Here is a 22,366-nt window from a genome sequence, read left to right on the forward strand (position 1 = left end):
CTTGTGTGACACATTCAGGGGTGAACCATACATATTTGACCACTAGCCTGCCAATGTCCAGAATCCAGACAAATGTAACCACTTAACCACTTAAACCCCATATGGCCAGGGCTCTATACTAGTATATTTTCCGTTTTCTGTTATTGTGGGGAAAGCTTTCGCTGAAAATAGCTGATCAACAAGCTCACAACGCGTCGCAGAGCGATTTGCTATTTTCACCAAATGTTCACCTATTTCTGCCTGTTACTCCTATTATTATGACATGCCCAGAACAGGAACACTATAGGATTCATGGTGAATTAAAACAGATCTCTGCACAAAGTAATTCACCATCTGTAAATGTGCACACTGGTCTCCATTATACAGTTGATATTTGTGCCATTTGATGCTATTGCTATTTTCATATTCGGTCTTATTCAAGATAATTTGTCCCCTCAAGTAGAGCACTTTTGAAAAAACACCTCAGTTCTTCTAAATGTTGTTTCTGCTCCATAACAACCTATAGGGTGAATGCTGAAAGTGAAACGCTGTTAGACGCAGTGACATATTAGTCTGTCTGTTACGTTGTATGTCAAGTGTGTTAGTAGTCAACATGTTACTTAGATGGCATGTATTGCTGTGTTTGTATTTTGTGTTCCTGATCACTGTATAGTGCAGTAGGAATTTCCTTGACAGACTAATAAAGAATCCATCAGTCAGTCAGTCAGTCAGACAGACAGACAGACAGTCAGTCAGTCTGTCCGTCCGTCCGTGTCGCTCTCTCTCTACATACATACATACATACATACATACATACATACATACATACATACATACATACATACATATATACATACGGTATGTATACATACATACATATGTACACATACTGTACATATACACATCAATACACACACATATAAATACAAGGAAAAAGATAAAGAAGATATTGAGGACTTGAAGAAGAAGCCCTGTGCCTCAAGAGTGAACCACTGTCTGCTGTGCTGCTGCAGGGTTGTGTACTGTAGGAGGGTTGTGTACTGTAGCAACAACTACAGGGTGACCTGCTGCTCCTATGGGATATGGGCTTGCTGCCACAAGCTGATTGGGCCGTGGATAATTAACCACGCTGAGCATCATTTATACACTTGGACATGAATAGCTGCTCGTTAAGCAAGGTTTGAACATTAATGGGTGTGGTGTGGCCTGCTCTGCCCTGTGTGTGTGTGTGTGTGTGTGTGTGTGTGTGTGTGTGTGTGTGTGTGTGTGTGTGTGTGTGTGTGTGTGTGTGTGTGTGTGTGTGTGTGTGTGTGTGTGTGTGTGTGTGTGTGTGTGTGTGTGTGTGTGTGTGTGTGTGTGCGTGCGTGCGTGCGTGCGTGCGTGCGTGCGTGCGTCCGTGCGTCCGTGCGTGCGAGTATGTGCATGAGTGTATTTTGCTTGTCACAGTTCACCTTGTGAGCTTGTAGATCTGCTATTTAGCAATTTTTGATTATTTTCTTAAGGCAAGTTCTTTGCCTATAATGGCATGCCCAAAATAGGGACGACCGGCTGTAAGTGTTTCAGCAGCTGTTTGTCCATATGGACGGCTGCATTTTTATAATGTTTAATATCAACAAGGCCGATGCCCGTCGGGGACACATGCTCCTCCAGTTATGCATAACCCGTTGTAACCATTTTACCCATCGGTTGTACCCACAACATGTCACAACCACGATCGGTTGTGAGACATGAACATTTTCCAGCATGCAACACCACCATGCGACTAATGAATCAGCTCTCTCTGTTATCTCAGTTCAGCTTGGCTATACTACCCTGAGGATAAATAAATAAATAAATAAATAAAATACATTGGGGAATGTTTCACAATGTCTGATCGGATGCATGGCAGTACTGTGGATGCTTTCTTAATAGCAAGCTTAATAATTTCATGAGATTTAACAAAATGCTTTTGTTATTGCGTTAGGACGACACTATTGGACGGAGGCTATGGCTAGTGTTTTTTTACAATAATGACATGCCCAAAATAGGGATGCCAACAATCTTATTAATATTATTTTAATTTATATAAATAATATCTAATTTCCCTCTCCTTTCTAATTGCCCCCCCCTGGGGGCTCCCAGTAGCCCCCACTTTTAAAACCACTGTTTTAATGTTTAGAGTGACTGACGGAAAGTCCTGTTGAAGTGTCCTTGAAGACAATCGCCTACTTTTTGATCACATACTACTAGACGTTGCTCTCACTGAGAGCATGAACAAAATGCCTACAATGAAAAGGCCACATGTTATATGAAGAAGTGCACCATTTCAGACCAAAAAAAGATGAGAGCTGTGCCCATACATAGCTGAAGATAGTCTTTAATGATTTGACCTTGATGTCTCTCCTTGCTAGGACAAAATTCACCTGCAAAATGAAGGAACAGCGTACAGCATACAGAGAAACATACCATGTAAAACCCATTTGCCATCCATTAAAAGTTGATTTATTCCAGTGCTACTACGTACATTATGTATTTATGTGGCAGTGTACACAGAACAATGACGGTTTACATTTTTTTCACGTTTTTGGGTTTTTTTCCCCACTCTGTTTTTGTTTAGTAGATGTACATTCTGATGCCTGCTCTACGAGGAAAGCCTACTCTTCTGGATAGTAAAACATTTGTGGGATGGACTTCTATTCACTTGACTACCATCATCAGAATATTATCATGAATGTCCCTCGTTTCACTATACGATCAAGTGTGACTGTAATTCTTTTTTCTTTTTTTTTTATAAAGGAGCAAATCAGATCACCATCAAATTCATTGGAATGGCATTTGGGCAGTTCTTCGTTGTTGATTGGACAAAAAGAGGGAAAAGACAAAAGAGAGTGACCTATGACAGGATAAAAAATGGAATAGTAACCTAAACCATCAGAGGGAAAAAATGCGTTGAACAAAAATAAAAAACCTTCTTCTAATAAGTTTAACCACTTAAGCCCTCTGTTCAAAAAATGTAAAAGGAACTAAAACAAATTAAACGGTACGCACTGTGAGCTTGTAGATTGCAGATTTTTTTTCTTTTGGGGGGGGTTCAGAAAATGTTCGCCTACAATGACCTGCCCAATTAAAGGGACGCCAGGGTTAAAGTGGTTAAGAAACCTTCATGTCCTCTCCATACTGCATATTGTTTTCCTACTGCATAACAAGCTGTGTGTTTGCCTGGCCGGGTATCCCCCTGCGGCATAGCAGTTGTCCCGTTTGTTCTGTGACATCTACAATGAGGTCATATTCATGGGACGCCCACTCTTGATGTTCTCCAAACCCCATGGGCCAAAATGGACATCTGTCTCATCTCTTTTTCCCATTCTATGCTGCCCTCTTTCCCTCTCCATCTTCCTCTCCCACTGCCCCCCTGATCTCTCTTTCTCTTTGCCTCTCCCTCTCGTTTCATAGATGAAGGATGAAGTCCTTAATGACAGTGCTCTCCCTTCTCTCTGGGGAAGACACTCAAGCATCTGTGATGTTTCCTGGTGTAACAGAATATTACACACTAAGTGCAACACGGGGCATGACCTGGAGGCTCCCTGGCTTTTTTCTTTCTTTTCCCTTCTCTCTGGAACCACTAAAATATCTTTGCTGCAGGCCCTTTGGGAATCTTCTATGGGCATGATGAGGACATCATTAATGCTCTTAATGTTCTTAATGATGACAGATGACAAACAAGAGGCTAAATCGCCATAGTAATGAAGAGGTGGTAACCTCAGAATCAGATACGCTTGGAACGGGCAGTGAGGTCATAATCAAGCGTTGAGTCCTACACTCGTGTCCGAAAGTCCTGACTCACTGAAGGACACTCATTGAAACTGAGATCAGAGACTGTAATGGAGTGATAAGGTCCCTTCATATTGAAGAGGCCTATTGGAGCGTAGCTCTTAGAGTGAATTGGAGGGGGATGAGATGCGAGGGGGTGAGGGGTTATTGAAGACTCATGCTTCATTAACTCAAGTTATAAAAAACTAAGATTCATACTTGATTACGTCCCATTCAGAGCAACCTGAATGTGTTATTAGATTAAGTGCTCTCTCTGGCCAGCACAGAACATGAGGGTGCTGGTACAGTACCTGCTTATCTCACAGGCTTTGACTTAGTTTAACCACATGAACCCTAGCGTCCCTATTCGGGGGGGGGGGGGGGGGGGGGACATTCGGTGAAAATCGCATATCTACAAGCTCGTAGATTGGCTATTTGTGGTTAAGAGATTTGGAGGACCCTGATCAGCCAAGTGGGTTTAAGTGGTTAACCAAAAGCAGCATAGAATTAAGATCCATGTGTCCACTGGGCTGTAGAATAAAGATGACCTTCTATCATTTTGGCAAATGGGGCCTTGGTTTACTCAGATGCAGACAGACTATCTACCATACAAACTTTTATACAGCATGCTAACACGCTAATCCAGCTACGTCCTGCTTGCAGCAACACAAGTTGCACGTGCTCCTTGTGGAAATTGAGATAAAACTTTGGGAATCCTAAAATCGTATTTTCTCCTCAAACAAAAATGTTCACATCTAATCACCACAACTCTACGCTGAGCATGTCTTATGATTCTTTACCAGTTTTTACGATTCTTCATTCTAACCTACAGCACATAGTCCAATGTTCTCTAATGTACGATGTATGTCCTATAATGTTTGGCTAACTGAGGGACCAAATTCAGTGCTCTATAACCACCAACGCTTCTTCAGCACTTTTATTTATATTCTTTCAGGATTCTATTTAAATATGAAATTTTGAAACAGGGACAGTATCACATTACTGCAGGTCTCTAAATTCTGCAACGTTAGAAATCCTAGGTATCCTAATAAAAAAGAAAACAAACCAACAAAAGTAAGCATTGTAAAATTAAAAAAAATCAAATATATCATCAAGCCATCCAAAGGAATTTTTGCTCCATCATCATTTTTGCACAGAACCATGCAAAGGGGTAGGGTAGGTTTCTCAGTTCGGCTATTATCTTGTGCCCGTGTGGAATAATATCCCAGTAGACCTCAAGCCATGCCATTATCTGAAGACCAGTGGAAGCTCTGATTTTGTGGTGAAAAAGGATAGACTACATAATATTTGTTATTTTGTGTATGAGTGTGCAGCATTGAGCTAAAAGTGAACTATTTATTTCTCACAAAGATACCCACTAATTTCTCTCTAAAGTCATCTCTGTCGCTTTCTCTCTCTCGCTCTCTGATCTTTTCTCATTTTTAAGGTATTAGTATAAATAGAAAAGGGGAAAAATCAAAACATTGAGTTACTGTGTAATGGAGGCAATGTTATGCAATACATTAAGACATTTTCTTTGAGTTTTTGGAGAGGAATGTATCTGAAAAAGGAATGCAATGCTTGTATTCAGACTGGTAACATCGTAAAAAACTTGCTCTGAAATTAGTAATTAAATAACCCTCTACTATTTATACATTCAGGCACTGAAAAATCACATGTCAATATGTAACTAAAAAAGATAGTCGCTCTCAACTTTCCCTTGGTAAGAACAAGGAAACTGAAACCTTAAAGTTGGCATTTGTGTAAATTTTTCCTACTCAGTAGTAATGCCATGTGCATCCCCTTTTCTTCTTCTTTAGTGTGACACTTTCCCATCCCCACCTTCAGTGCGTTTCAAACACTGCGCTGATGTCAGAGCTGTCGGTGGCTCTCTCGAAACTGTCACCACTTGGCCAGTATGGGGAAGAAACCATGACACTAGTCTTTTGAAAGGGAAGTCCAACGTTTTTTTTTACTCGCTCCCCCTCGCCAAACGAACAGATGGTCGGATGGACAGATGGACGGATGGAAGCTGGACTCCTCTGTCCTCCATGGCTGCAGTGGGCCAGCAAGTAAACCAACTCCCCCCCTCTTGGTTTAAGGACTCTCCGGTGTGATAGCCAGCTCTCACCCCAGCGACCCTGAACTCAGTCATTTGTTTTAACTATACAAGGGCTTTTACAAAAAAAGCTAACTTGAACAGCCATACAATGGCTAAAACATAAACCATATCTCTACTGTATCTCGGTTTTTTAAAAGTCACTTTTTTATCTTTTTTTTGTTTGTTTTAGGAAGGGGCGGGGATTGCATGTATTATGTTTGTGTGTGTGTGGGTGATTCTCCTTGTTTTGAGTCTTCCTTTGTTCTTTTGGAGTATAGCTCTGATTCAGTTCTGTGCTGAGAGACGCAGTCACAGAATAATTGGGTTTTGGACTTGATGTCTGGCGATCGATTGGGGGGGGGGGTCAGGGGGGTTGGCAGGGATGGGTGTGAGGGAGAGCATGAGGGCATGGATAAGTAAGATACGGGTTCAGTGTGACTCAAAACACAGAGTCACTGGAGGAGTGATTTCAGATGGCAGATGACAGGTGTGGGGGGCTTTTGAGGAGGGGGAGGGAGGAGAAGGGGGGCGTGTTTGCCAGGGTTATCCGCTGTCGGAGGAGGTGTGCGGTGCCGTGGAGGGCGACCGCCGCCGGCGGGCGGTGGACGTCCACGAGCGCTCGGAACGTTCCGAGCGCTCCGAGCCTAGCGAGGCGGGCCGGAATCGGTGCACGAAGCCGTCCAGGAACTCCTGCTGCTGCTGGGTTATGGCTTGGGAGATGAGGCAGGGCAGCGCCTGCAGGCTGCCCGTCACCGAGTCCAGCTTGTCCTCCAACGTGCCGATGCGCTTGTCCAGCTCCTCACTGCGCTCCTGCAGCTCCGACACCAGGTCATACATCACGTTCTGGGTCTGATGAGGAAGATGGTGCGTGTGCGTGTGGGGAGGGTGGCGTGGAGGCGTATCAGAGAGGTGGACAGAGAAGATGGGGCGAATATACGTGAATTAATGAGGCTATATCCACACTAAAACGTTTTAACTAAATATTTTAAAATGAACATGAAAATGATCTGCGTCCACATGAGCATTTTACCAGAAATAATCTCTGTGCCTACCACATGCTTGAAAACAAATCCATTTCACAACAACTCCCATGAAACCATACTGAAAGTCACACAACGTTCAAAGAATGCCTCCCTGAAACAACTTGTTGGGATAGTCTAAATTACTCTTCCCTCGTCACTCAGGTAATAACATCATGCACTGCCCTCCATGTAGGGCTGACAACTCTGCTGGACACGGGAATTGTCACAAATCTCTTGAATAATAGCTTGTGGGATATGATAAGAGTGGAGTACAGTTCTCAAGTAGGGTATCAAACAAGAAGGCACAGACATTGCATTAAAGAGATCCTGTGTTGGCCCACCCCTAGTCTCGCGTAGCCAGACAACTATTCCACAATCTCTGAATGCTATATAGAGTCTGGAACTACATCTCCCGAAATCCGAGAGAGGAAACTGGCACTTCCGTTCTCGAAAATATATTTTAAAATATCTTTACATTTTATTCTTTAATTTCCATTTATGCTAAGCAGCAAGCTAAATATACTTAGATGATTTGTATTTATATCCTACTATAATTCTAGTAACCTCTGTCCGTCTGTAGTGGTGAGTGAGTGAGTGAGTAGGTGAAGGTACCCGGTTCTCCTCAGTGGCTGGACCAATTGCTCTGATTTTGCACACAGCCATTGACCATTACCATCTGAACTTAACTGTGAAGCCCGTTTTTCAATTTCATCAAATCTCAGCTTCTTATTAGCGTTTTAGTGTAAAACTACTGTCGCCATGGTTACGGGGCTGCCCAGCTATGGGACGAATTGCCTCCCGGGTTGCCAGATCATGTGCGCATATCCCCCCACGGATGCGTCGACCGGGTATGGTCTAGTTAGGATAAATTTGCGCGACTGTAAAGACGAAACGGAGGTGGGGAGGAGGCTTCACATCCGGTTTATATTCTAATCATGATCAGAGCTTCCGAGTCCCAGACTATATGACCGGAAACATTTGAAAATTGTGGGAGGCAACAGTCTGGCCACGCGAGACTAGCCCTCCCCAAACCCTCTTTTCTGTGAGACACTGTTTTTATTATTATATTACTATTGTTATAACTGACACATACCGTACTGCAATGAAACATGCAAACCTTTTTTTGCCATGTTCCAACAGTTTAAAATAGCTACGATAATGTCATGTACAGTATTAAATGAAAAGCATGAATGATGTCATGTCAGGAAGAACACTGATTAATTAAACGAGGAGCTCAGATCTAAATGACAAGGAGGATCATTTACTCAAACTCTAATTGGTCATTAACATCAAATAGCCATGTCATTAGCTCCAACTACAGCTAGCCTCACAGACGTACTCTACTCAGTGCATGCTTCACTGATGGAGTGGCCTGCAACTCAGTCTCGCGTAGCCAGATGCTCAGAGATCTCTGCCTACCGATATGTCTGGGGAAATCTAACACACCCCTTGTGAAGAAGACTGGTTGATGGTTGTGTACATATAAGAGTTGAACAATATGAACATTAAGTGGCTTTACGTCTTTCTGCTTTATCGCATAGTGCAGCAGAGTGGCTCAGAGCCTCTGCCCGAAGACCAAAAGCCTAACATCTGCCCCGGCCCAAGGGGATTCCCCTTCAACGGTTTGGCTTCAGTGTCCCTTCCCGTGCGGGAGACCCGGGTTCGAATCCCGAGTTTTACAATAGAATGGAACCTTACATTCACGTGTTGCATACTACAGTGCTTTAAAGAATTCACCTCTCCAATTCAAATGAAATCCTATTTCCTATGCCATGGCATTTCGAAGAACTCAAAGGGGTGCATGGTGGACATTGGTGGTACACTACACTACTATATGAAGCAGTTTGAGGTTAGACTGCTGTTGGGTGTACACAGTACGCACAGATCTGACCAGCCAGCAGAGGAAGGGCAAGTAAACACACATTAAAGGAGGCAGCCTTAGAACATTTTAAAATAGGCAGCTGGAGTGCAAATGCCACCTACATCAAATGATCAGGAGCCTTTCGCTCCCCTTTGAAACCATAGCTGAAGCTGACCACCCCCCCCCCCCCCCCCTCCTCCCCCCACTCAGCTAGGTCAGCTGGTTCCAGCAGCGCAGGCCAGTGAAGTGGTGCACAGGGTTCACCTCTCACACGCAGGCACTGATTCATTTATATTCAGGGGACTTTTTCAGCGTAGGCCCGTAAATTGTGTAGATTCATGCTTTGATCTCATCCTCAGGATCAAACCCAAGTGCATGCATGTCTTCTGGCTCTTCAGCCTCTAACTACACCTCTTTTATTAACTACAGCTGTGTTGCTTACCATAAGCCTGCCATGTTTATACCCTTCTGCAGTTTTTAACATGTACAGTACAGGAAAACAACCTACAATATCAGCCTAGGCCCAGGGTGTCATGCCCACGTCAATCAGCTCAATGCGTGACGCACAAGGACGACAGATGTGTAGCAAGTGATGGTAGCCTCACCTTAGCCAGGTCCACCAAGGTGTTGGCCTGATCATTGAGTTTTCTCTGTTCCATCTTCACACTGCGCAGTCTGGACAGGAATCCGATGAGAAAAGAGGAGAGAGGAGGGAGAAAATGGACAGATAGGAGGAGAAGAGGGTGTTTTGGAGGTTCACGGAGGGGGCAGACAGAAGACAACACATGTTTTATCAGGAAGGCTCTCTCATTGGTTGAGAAGAAATACAGAGAAAGAGCAGCCTGCATGCATAATAAATATATACATATGTTTATACATACAGTATATATCAAGCATTCCCAGTCTTGGTCAATGCAATACCAACCAAAACATGCAAATATACTGAAGTGTATTACGTTGATTCTGGAGGGATGCATTTCTACGGCGTTATGATCTTTTGCTTGTAATAACAAGATATTTTCCAGGTTCTCACGCGATCTTTTTCCTCATAATACAGACATCCTCAAAGCCACACGATGAAAGGTTTTTCTTGCATGATCTTTAATTGTTAGAGTAAGAAACAAGAATATGCTATAATGGGGGAGGGGGGCAACGGAATTTGCTGATTTAGAGAAAAAGACCTCGCAATCACGTGAGAAATATCTAGAAAGAACGCAATACGCTTCTGTACGAGACTAACAAAATCTGTGACAGATGCCAAAATATAACCAACCCCTTTCCACCCAAGATGGAGAGAAAACAGACTTTTTTTTTGTTGAGAAAATGACATGCCCTGCCTCAGTGCTTTCACGTGTCTCTCTCTCTCTTACACACGCGCTCGCTCGCTCACACACACACGAACACATGCGCGAGTGCGCGCGCACACACACACACACACACACACACACACACACACACACACACACACACACACACACCCACAGATCATTGGTAGGATACACACACTAGCCTTTCAGTAAGCATGCACTTGCAGTGAATTGTGAGTCAGGGACTTGTGTATTGTAGGGAATTGTGTACTGTAAGTATGTGTGTGTGTGTGTGTGTGTGTGTGTGTGTGTGTGTGTGTGCATTGGTGAGCGTAAGCATGGATAAAGGACGCAGAGTGAAGATTGCTTCAGATAAAAACTGTGATTCTACTATAATTTATGTCAAATCGCCAGTATATCACTATACCTGACATGTATATTGTGAATGCCTTAAAAGCCATGTCTTCTGTATAATAAAATATGTTTCTAGCATCCCAAGAACCGCTATCATTCATGCATGTGCTGTGTCACTAGTGGTGTCATCACACAGGTATGGGAATAGCGGCCTAGGAAGAATCTCCCTTAATTATGAGCCAGAATGACACTCAAGGGCATTCATTAATGTGTAAATCAACGGATCGCGGCAGAGTGAGACCGCTTGCTTTAGGCGGTGCCTCCCTGGAGAGCTGTTTATCACCTCCATCCTGTTTGTTGCGGCTTTGCTATGCCTTAGGTACCATTGAGGGATGGGAGGCTTTAACCTTTTGAACCCCAGCACCCCCGAATTCTGGGGGGGAACATTCGGCATAAATAGCCGATCTACAAGCTCAGCTTGTAGATCTGTTATTTCTGGGGGAGAGATTTGTTGTAGAAGGAAACAAGAGCAGACCAAGTACAGAGTCAACTCAGGTCTGTTTAGAATAGAGGGTTTGAGTGGTTAAGCAGTTCTCTAATGAGTGACCTGTTAGTGTTACATGAATGCAGGGTTCGATTTCTAAAAAGAAACAGAGGGTGGGGGGGAGAGACATTTTGTTAAACATAAGCCATGTGAGCTATATATTTCTTTACACGACAAATCATTTAATTAATAAATTAATGCTTTGAATTAAAACACGCTTTTAAATTAAATTGAGATATTATGAAACAGAAATACCAACATGAATATGCATAATTAATTCAGTCTGTCCAGAAGCAGGTATAAAACATATTCCCACCAACGCTAAATTGAATATCCAGAGGGGTGATATCAGAAGACATGGACCCCCGTTCCCCCCCTGCTAATCGAACCCTGTGTAAGATGGGAGGATGATCCTGCTTTAAATGAAATCTGAAGCTGCCATAATTGTCTTCTCTGAGATTAGATGTCAGTCAAAAGATAAAAAGATCATAAAAACAAAAACACCCCCAAAACATATAAATCAAGCATTTCAATACAGTACAGCACAATGTGTGTTTTTGTGCTGTGCGTGAGCGAGCGTAGACATCATCACAACAACATCAGGTGTAGAGGATGGGTTCTGTCGAAGATGGGTTAATATAGCCTCCAGAGCAGCTATATTAATCATGGGAAACATCATACACATGGCGACTCCATAGATCAGTGGTTATCAAACGTTTTGATTTCAAGGACCCCCCATAACTCTGAGAGTGTACAAATGGAACCAAATGGACCCATAAGGTTCTGTAACTCTCAGAGTTACAGAACAGTAAGGGTCCCTTTTGGAAGCCCCCTAAAGGAACCCTGGGGGTCCCCGGACCCCACTTTGAGAACCACTGCCACAGATGGAATATGAACCACTGGCCAGGCCGACAAGCCCCACCTGTACAACCCTCAAGCCCCAACCCCCTATACTGTATATCAAAACACATCAAATGTCAGTGGCAAAAAAAGATGTAGATGAGCGTGTGTGTGTGTGTGTGTGTGTGTGTGTGTGTGTGTGTGTGTGTGTGTGTGTGTGTGTGTGTGTGTGTGTGTGTGTGTGTGTGTGTGTGTGTGTGTGTGTGTGTGTGTGTGTGTGTGTGTGTGTGTGTGTGTGTGTGTGTGTGTGCACGTGTATCATTCCACTCAAGGGTTATGGGGAGGGTGAGGTTCAAAATGGAAACACAGAAATATTCAAACCAAAAAAAAACTAAAAAACATTCAGCATCCAGCATTTCTCATAACAAACATTCTTTTTTTTTCATGCATGTCAAACGTAGACATGGAGAGAGGAGGAGGAGGATTTGAGAGAGGAGGAGGATGTCGAGGAGACAGTAGGAGGAGGAGGAGGAGGAGTAGGATACATAGAAGACTCAACTTACTTCTGAGCTCTGCGGTGATAGAGCAAAACAAAGACAGAACACAAGGTACAGAGTTTTAAACCCACGACATTCACGAAACGAGTCAAACCATTACAACCTCTCACTGTAAGCACAGGGTATAGGGGCTGGGGTGGAGGGAGAGAGGGGTGGGGAGGTTTAGGAGGGACTGTGACAGTACACTGTAGTTTAGACCGAGGACAGCTTGTGTGTGTGTGTGTGTGTGTGTGTGTGTGTGTGTGTGTGTGTGTGTGTGTGTGTGTGTGTGTGTGTGTGTGTGTGTGTGTGTGTGTCTCAAGGTTATTATAGTTAACTAAACTATCGAAATAACGATAACTAACTGAAACTGAGATAGACAAAATGCCCTAAGATTTTGTTTTTGTCGTTTTATTTATATGCTTTTTGGGATGATACGAAATCTTAATCTATTTATTTCGCTGTACCAGCTTTAAACCACCTGTTGGCACCACTGTTTTTATTACATAATACTTACTCTGGCCCAATCCTGCACCCCAAAGGTATAAAAAACTAAAACTAACACTAAAACTAATAACTATTAGCATTTCAAAAATAAAAACTAATAAAAACTAGCTCTTGACACAAAATTAAAACTAACTGAATTAGAAGGGAAAAAAACTGTCAAAACAAACTAGAACTAAACAAAAATGAAAAATCCAAAACTATTATAACCTTGGTGTGTGTGCGTGCATTTAATATTTGTGTGATTGCACACATTGTGTGTGTACATTCTCCAGGCATGAGCCTGCAAATGAATGGGGTTTTGTATGTCGTCTCTGTTGGGTCATGTTCAAAACTGTTACTTTTCAGGATTCAAATTCAAACATAGCAAAGGTAGCAGATCAACAAGATCCGTGTTTCGAGTTTGTCGATCTGCTACTTTTGATGCTTTTGTGTGACGCTGTAGTTAGACCCTCCAGAAAAAAACGGGCAAAAATCCTTGATTATGCGGGCTAAAACTCTTGATTATGCGGGCTAAAACTCTTGATTATGCGGGCTAAAACCCTTGCTTTTGCAATGAAATATGCAGCTTTTTTTTGCAATTTTATGCGGTGAAATTGCGAAATATGCGGAAAGTTGTGAAATATGCGGCAATATGCGGCAATATGCAGAATATGCGATATACAAAAAGTTGCGAAAAACAGCGAAATATGTGAAAAGTTGCGAAATATGCGGCAATATGCGACATGCGAAAAGTTGCGAAAAATGCGACATATGTGAAAAATTTCGAAATATGCGTTGCAAAGCGCATATTATGCGATGCGATGCGCATATTATGAGATGCGATGCGGCCTTTTTAAAAAATCGTTACCCCCGCATAATTATGCGCCATTTTGCTGATAATGCGGTAAATTCTGCGATCGCATAATCCCATTCTTCTGGAGGATCTAACTGTAGTACAATCAAGTAGGACGTTAATTTACGATAAAACCCCAAAAGTTAAAATATGGAGATAAGAGGCTTCTGCCCCGACAGCGCCGGTGTGTGAGCGCATGCATGCCGCTGTGTGTATACGCGCCCACGCATGTGTAAGGATTTATTGATTCCGATCCCCTTATCGATCCTGCTTATCAATTCGAGTCCTTTTCGATCTCACTATCGATACTTCTCCATTATTGATTGTTGTTGGCAAATTGGTGATAATCTAGGGCACTCTATCACTTTCATTTAACCCATTAAGACCGGGAAAGCATCGGTGTAATTTTAAGATTTCTTTGGCTATTCAAAAATAGCAGATATACAGTACAAGCGTATAGCGCGTATAGTGCCGCACAATGAGCTTGTAGTATAAAATAATGGCTAAAAAAATCTAAAATGACACAGATGCTTTCCCGGTCTTAATGAGCTACTTTCCGCAGACAAACAAAGGTAGAGCATGTAAGCTTCAACTGATGCGCAACATTGAAGCGATACAGTATGTGCATGCATGTTCCTTGTTTTTACGGGTAGTTAGCAGCAATTCAACAGAAGTCAAACGCATTATTTCAATGACATAATGTTTGTGCCAGTGATTTGATTTAAATGACATGACTATTGTCTCTCGGGCCATGATGTCACATCAGGTCCTTCAATAATCTATAAGAGAATTGATCAGCCAAAACCTTATTGATTTACGATCCGCAATCATTTCGGAATTGATTCCAAGATAGACTCGGTTCTCGAGCCCCATCCCTACAGTGTGTGTGTGTGTGTGTGTGTGTGTGTGTGTGTGTGTGTGTGTGTGTGTGTGTGTGTTTGCACATGTGTATGCATATAACAATCACAGGAACACTAGGGAAGGACATTGTAACAAACACTACTTATGATGCTACGGAATATTCACATGTACAGTTAACATACATTTACTCTTAGTGTCATTGCAATACAACTGGGAAAACACCATCTATATGTTTTGTACCACAAACAACATTAAAGACAAGGAATGAATAAAACATCTAGGAACAAGTACTTTTGAACTTTCACAATATAATTTGTTCACATGCCAAGGGCGTGCCCTTGATGGTCAGTTGGTGTATTTCAGTATTTCTGCCTGTCAACCTTTTCACTGTAGGGCGCATTTCATCCAGTCAATGCAATTCAGTACTCACTGGTGAATGGCTTGTAGAAACTTGCGCTGGTGTTTCCGCACCTTGGCGTGATCTATCTTTTTCACCAACTTGGTGTGTTTGTAGATGAGCCATGTTTCCCTGAGTACATTGGCAGCTGTGTTCTTTACCTGCAAGTCGAGGATGGACAGGAGAGAATGTTAAAAAAAAATGATAGTAGAAAAATACATTTTAAATGGTTCCAGACCGGCAAGGTAGTTCAGGCACTCGAGTTGCGGTGCAAGACGTGGGAACGGTGGGATACACACTTATCACAGCAACACACATCCAATGCCGGCCTACAATAAGGCGGTCTATTTAAGCTCAAACGCACCTCAGAGCTTAAATAGACCGTAAATAGACATTAAATAGACATAATGTGAAAAGGGCAGGGTTAAATAGCACAACTGGTTAACAGTTATTAGTAAATGGTGAAACAAAAACATATGATTGTTTAATGCTTCACCGTGTCATTGAAGTGCTGAAAAAAGTTGAGGCCAGCTCAACAAGTGTCGGTCATCACTTTGCCACTTGTGTGAAAGTACAGTTGCATGACTCCACCTACTGCATGCTGCTGCTGCTCCACCACTCAGATTGCAACAAGTTCCAACTGTCTGCCTATCTGTTGTTTACCATTCCTGCATTTCATTACTCCCTCCTCCACAACAGCATCCAACCTGCAAGCTCTGATTCTAGATTATTTCATTTTACTATAGTCACTCCCTGCTCTCCAGTGGCGTCGTTAGGCGGGGGCTTCGGTGGCTATAGCCACCAATGTTTTATCCAAAGCCACCAAGAAAAAAAAAGAAAAAAAAGTTTTTTTTTTTAATTTTATTTTTGAATTATATATCTATCACCCTAACGTAACCCTAAAACCGAAATAAAGTAACAAAAAACGGCACATGCACGCGCGCGCAGTAGAGACCTAGCGACGCGTCTGCTGCTCTCCCATTTCCTAAGTTATTCTTAAGTTGTCTGCTGGCAAATTCAGAGCCTAAAGGGACCTAAATCAACTCTTTAGATAAACTGCCATTCATACCTCAATAAATCTTTGTCTGAATTAACTGTTAACAGGGTCAGCCACGCCTGCTCACTGTGCTCAGTATATTCCAATAACATTTAAGGAAAATTCAGAGTTATTTCACAGGGGGTAAAAAACACTCTGACTCACTCGTTTGCAGAGTTGTGTGTCCATCATGAAGTTGTGGACATGCTTCTCCGCCTTGGTCAACTCCAGCTTCCTGGCTACAACCGCCACCACCAGTGCAGTGCAGCCAGCACCCTATCACAATAAAGACAATGTCATCATTCATCGCACATTCTTACGACAAAACTGTGTCATTTTATGTTGACTATTGTGAGGTGACATTACTATAAATGATCAGATAATTGAGCCTGTGAGTCAGAATCTGAATTACTTAAGCAGGGTATGTTTGCACATACAAGGGATTTGTGAGGTCGGTGAATTACTGTTAATAATGACAATATTTATGAAATATATTTACACAAAAGGGTCTCAAAAATATACATAAAAAATACAATATATCGTTGAAGTTGGGCAGAAACCTCATATCTCCATATTTTAAATTAGGGCATTCATTTTCGCAAATGAATGCCCTACTTCGTCATAGTACAGTGTCACACAAAAGTAGCAAAAATAGCCGATCTACAAGCCGAGCAACACTCAGTTTTGGACATAGCTGTCCAGTTTTTGGACAGGTTTCCACCTGGCAGCAACAATATGAAGGAGCAAGAGGTTGCAAAAAGTTTGGCTGTGGAAAAGAGGCCACACTGTTGAGACGGGTGTTCCGTCAGTGTCACATAAATGCTCTTCTTACAACATATGACACTTCGGACAGCAATAAACTGAGCAATCTCATTAGTGAAAATGTAAGAGGCGCATCTCTGATGAGGGAGACGGATTTGAACCTACCATAATCCCTGTAAGTAGACACACGCCTTTCCCACAGTACGTGTGAGGTACCATATCCCCATAGCCAATGGAGAGGAAGGTAATCGAGATGAGCCACATGGCTCCCAGGAAGTTACTGGTCACTTCCTGTTTATCATGATACCTGGGGTAATGAAGATAAAGAAGAAGAGGGAGATACCCAATCAATGAAACTAGACACTGTCACTGGAACCTGAGCATGCTTGGAGAATGGAGCAGAGCTTTGTGCGAACCAAACAGTGGAGGGAGGGTTTGAGGTGGAGGTGAGTGTGGGGTTAGCGTTGGTGCACAGTAAAGTCCTGAGTGTTAGCTTAACCCTGTAAGTGTAAAAACATACCTGGGAGGGACCCTTTTTTTTTTTTTTTACACTTTCAACGTTAAATTAACACTCAGGATTTGACTGTGTGGTAGTTAGGGGTGATGGAAGACAACGTGATGCAGGGAGGGGTTGTGGGGTGTTGACCTGTGTTGCCATGCCTTCATAGCACGCGAACTAAAGATAAGCAACCCAATCCATTCTGGGGACTGAAAAATGGTGCAGTAAAAGAAGTGAAACGTATGCTCATGGGATTGCAAAAGGGGATGCTTTCATGAAGTCTTGGATGGAATTGCGGAGGGTACTATCACGCATTCCAATTTTCCCTTCCCTTTGAAGTCACTGCTCTTTGAGTGGCGTATGGATGTACACATTTGATGGGTGGAGAAATAAAAAATGGCATGTTGGTACTAAAAACGACTTTAGTGGGTTAAAGAAAAACGTTTATTTTTATATATCACAAAGTAACTCTTTATTTTGATACAAAAAAAAATCTCCTGAACAGAAACAGTTGAGATTTCTGTTGATGTTAGTGTCTGTCAATTGAAATCAACCATTTTTGTAAGAAGTGGCATATATAACCAGTATGAAGCCATATCACTTACATTTACTATTCATTAGCAGAGAGAAAGAAAAAAAAACATGATCAGAATGACAGTGACTTGACAAAACACAAAATTGCAGATTTACTCTATGTGTGACCACCCAAGAAATTTGATATTAATACATCCAAAAAAATGCATACTGTGACATTAAATAGTAATAATTGTTCTATCAGTCCCATTTTGCAACAAATATTCCTCCCAAAAAAGTTTGCATTACCGATTAAAAGGTTTGGTTATGCACATCATCACTTCAAACATGTTGTTTGCTGAAAGTAGCTAACAGCCATGCTTGATTATCAGTCCAAAGCACATCAGTGCATATACAGAGATAGATCTCTAAAAAAAGAAACACTGCAAAAATCAATACTGATGATGACATTCCCATCCCTTTGCAGTGTGAAGGGTCCAGCACATAGGCACAGTTGCCTTGCCCCCCTCTATTCAACTTCACTCGTCTTCTCAATGAGCTGTCTAGGAGGAGAGAACATACTCATTAGTTAAAATCTAATGAGTAGCGTTTACTCGAGCAATATGAGCCATTCAGTACACCCGCCTACTGTACCAGTAAGAACAGTATCAGCTTTGAAAGGGGAAACAGTTGCATTTCTGGGCTTGTCTGTAGAGGCTCTTCTGAAGTGGCTTCTTGTGAGTCTGATCATTAATTGCTAATGACTGAAGTCGGCACAGCAGTGGCCCAGCATGGAATCAAAATGGTCAGAACAATCGCCTCTAATTAGTGCAGCACACGTACACTTTTAAGCACCTGGGGCCAGACCATCAACTTTTTTTCCTTTTCATAAAAAGGACTGTCATCTTCCTCCTCCAAGACAGTTCATTGACATCAGATATCCAAAAAGAACTAACCATGCCTTCAGCACTTCAAAGCTCCCACTCTCAACTCTCTACTCATGCTCAAAGTCAGGGGGAGTCAGTCCCTCTTAGCACTTTTCCCCCCTCAGAATGAAAAAAAAAAACAGCATGTGTGTGCTCTGTGGTATTCAAGCCTCTTAAATGACATGCAGAGAAGCAATCGATATAATACCATGCAGGAAGAAATAAGATGTCTGCATCCTGCATGCTAAAAAGCCAGTATATTGAGAGCAGCGGAGCTATGGGAAAACCTGGGGTCCATTTCGAAATGAAAATCACCTCCGACAAATATGGCAGTATTGCCAAGCAGATAGGAACCGTATGTCTTCTGGGACAGGCTTTCATTTGTAAATGGGGGGGTAGGATCGGATGAGTAACAAAATGACGGAAGAGCATCATTGAATTTGACACCCCTGTCTCTTTTACCTGCATCTTAACACGCCAACAGCTGCCCTTTGATAGCTGCCGGGAGGGCTAAACTTGATCAGCTGGCTAAATATTGTAATGACAACTGACTAATATGTTAATTTCATTCAGCTTGTCATCAAAGTAGGCAGAGACGTGAGTCATGCCTTGCAGACAGACTATGACAGAACAGAAATTTCTAGAAGTTCTGTATGTGTTAATTTTATTAAATTAGAAATATGCCAGCATTTAGCATCTTACAATTAATGGACTCCTCTGGTGTTATAATTGTTCTTTTGAAGGGAGGATATGACAATAGCATAAATATTTCCCAAAATCCCTTCTGTGAGAATCCATGGAAATGTGTCTTGTTAAAACAAATGTCTGTAGCATTTAGGGACAGAGACAGAGGTCGGGGCACTGATCGAAAGGTCATCAGTAGTTTGAAGCTCTCAATATACTGTGTATATACGTTTTGGAATAGCATGGAGAAGAGCTGGCACCACTTTAAACCTAGTCCAGGACAAGAAGGACATTGTCTAGTGTACATCTATATCTCCCACCCTTTTTGAGATCTCCCTGGCTGACGGTTACTCCACAGTGAAAGCTTGCAAAACACATCTCCCATCTCAAAGTGTTCAGACAACAAACTATTATCCATTATATGGGCAACACTACTGCCAAGCAAGACATGTGTTCTGGTGTAGGGTGAACAGTATATTTTAGCGTAGGGTGGAGTATAGCCTAGTTCCCACAGTTTACAACACAGCTGCACCCAGTTTTCAGTCAACTAAACTGGCAAAGGTCTAACAAAATGATCACCCAACACAAAGCAGGAGCTAAAGTACATTCGCATATGCCACATAAGATAAGATAAGATAGGAATGATCTCCATGGCGAAATTCGGTTGTTACTGCAGACACATACACAGTAGAATCCTCAGTGTTCATTTAAAATGCAAAAATGGAACTGACCCATTTGAGTCAATTTACTAACTTACTGACTTTCTTACCGAGTACATTTTTACACTCTTAGGTTTAAATTAACAATGAGGACTTTGCATCTGTGTACAGATATAAATAAAGAGCCATAAGAGAGGGCAGAGGATTTAGCATCAAAATACAGCACATACAAATCAGCAAAAGCTCAGGATGTATAAAAACAATAATGATAATAATAACAACAACAACAACAACCCATAATTGAATCAGCCTTGCGGCCCTGCCACTACATTATCCACTTTCCGGGAGCAGGTTAACACCGATGGGATGAAGATGCTATATGACTTTGAGGCTTGTCTTTACCCCCTCTTAAACTCATCCCGGGTCTTTTAACTCTGGCCATCTCCGCTGGCGTTTTTGATCTGGCTCTCGCTGTGTGGGGATGAGCTCACACTGGAGACAGATGGTGAGTCCTGGGGACATACAGTACAGTGGCAGTAGATGACAGTACCTAAACAATGACTGGAGAGACCAATAAGAGCGGGGAATCAGATCAAACACCCCCTCCTCCTATCTATCTATCTATCTATCTATCTATCTATCTACACAGTAAAATTCTGAGTGTTCATTTCACTCTGAGATAGTATAAATGGAATGGTTCCATTTATACTCTTTCAGAGTTACAAATGGATAAATGAACACTGAGGGTTTTACCTGTGTATCGCACGCACGCACGCACGCACGCACGCACGCACGCACGCACGCACGCACGCACGCACGCACGCACACACACACACACACACACACACACACACACACACACACACACACACACACACACGTTGGTATTACTATACTTGTAAGGACATCAACATTTATTTTAACCATTTCTAACCCCAATCGTAAAGTCTGAGTTATACTTAATTGCGCGCTGATGTCACGCACAGAAAATAGTAGGTCTACAAGCTCACAATTTGTTGCAAGGTTGTGGATCTACTATTTATCAGATTCTACTATATTTGTGGGGACATTTGCCCTCACATGTATAGTAATACAAGTGCACACATGCACGCGCGCGCACAGACACACACTCACACACACACACACACACACACTTGCGCGCTACATCAGGATTGCGAGTGGATCTATGTGTCCATGCTCACCCCTACAACTGCAATATATATATATATTGCAATATAAAACCACTTTTATATCCATTTTGAGAATGAAAATGTTGACTCAAAATCATCTCTCAGTAATCATTATACCTTCATATCAGAGATACTTTTGAAACAGTAGATCAGTGGTTCTCAAAGTGGGGTCTGGGGACCCCCAGGGTTCATTGAGGGGGTTCTAACTTTGAAAGTTATGGGGGTCCTTGAAATTAAAAAGGTTTGAGAACCACTGCAGTAGATGTTTCAAAATGACATCCCTCATTTACATCAAACTTGACTAACTCTAAAACTAATACAGAACACTGAAAAGCATGATTTCCTTTCAACGGACACTGTTGGTATTATTGTTACTGTTCCACTGTTACATTGACGCTAAAGTACATAAATAATTGTCATGTTGGACACACTGACATAAACTCATGCACACTAAACAGATTCATCACTGGAAGCACGTAACTCAGTTTCGTCTGGAAATAAAGTAGAACCGTTCACATCTGTTTTCTTCTTCATCTCTTTCTGATTTCATGCGCGGGCCATCCATTACAGCCCAGCAGATTTAATGCCTTACAGCATCCGCACATGGGATGTCAGATTAAAAAACTATAGATTAACTTTCAGCAGCACATAGCCAACGTATATATATATCATCAGCGTAAACAGCACTCCCTCTGCCCCAGCTCCACTTCACTCTATTTCACATTGACAAGAACAAATTAAAAGATTTTCCGACTGGCGTAAGTCTTGTTGATTTAAAAGAATTTGGCTAAGAAGATGTATATACTTGGGGACAAATATGTCAGGATGCTCCTTGGGGAGGGTGTTAGCTGCAGTAAACATGAGTCGATAGGATTAAATTCCAGCCGATGAGGACCTAATTAAAAAAACTGCAAACCTAATAGTGTTTTCACAAGCGCAGCCAAAATGTAAAGCAAGCAGCAGCAGTACAATTTCTGAAGCCAACATGATAGAATCCTTGTAGCCGTTACACCGTTATAAGAGAGTGTCTCAAAACTCTTCCAGGTGACATCGCCGTTTGCTCAGGTGTAATACTCAGATATATGAGCTCCAGGCAGTATTACTTACCCAGCCTATTAGTCCTACCCAACACCAGGGTCTAAATGTCTCGGAGGAATAGGGAGACCA

At 42.2% G+C, this 22,366-nt stretch overlaps 1 protein-coding gene across 7 annotated transcripts in view; it reads right to left on the reverse strand.

Moving 5' to 3' along the window:
• Positions 1-2,319: 2,319 nt before the first annotated feature.
• Positions 2,320-22,366, reverse strand: part of kcnn1a (potassium intermediate/small conductance calcium-activated channel, subfamily N, member 1a) — a 67,051-nt gene continuing 47,004 nt past the window's right edge. For 6 of the 7 annotated variants that reach the window (XM_084056377.1, XM_084056376.1, XM_084056378.1 and 3 more), the window contains 5 exons: positions 16,894-17,035; positions 16,132-16,242; positions 14,964-15,091; positions 9,358-9,427; positions 2,320-6,718 (listed from right to left, as the gene is read on the reverse strand). In XM_084056377.1, coding sequence (XP_083912503.1) covers positions 6,413-6,718; positions 9,358-9,427; positions 14,964-15,091; positions 16,132-16,242; positions 16,894-17,035 — 757 coding nt within the window. In that variant the 3' untranslated portion in view covers positions 2,320-6,412. Of the gene's footprint in view, positions 6,719-9,357; positions 9,428-14,963; positions 15,092-16,129; positions 16,243-16,893; positions 17,036-22,366 lie in introns of those variants that run through there. The other variant, XR_014600722.1, reaches the window with a different exon arrangement.

The sequence above is a fragment of the Gymnoscopelus microlampas genome (assembly GCF_963454915.1).
Source record: "Gymnoscopelus microlampas genome assembly, chromosome: 5".
Lineage (NCBI taxonomy): Eukaryota > Metazoa > Chordata > Actinopteri > Myctophiformes > Myctophidae > Gymnoscopelus > Gymnoscopelus microlampas.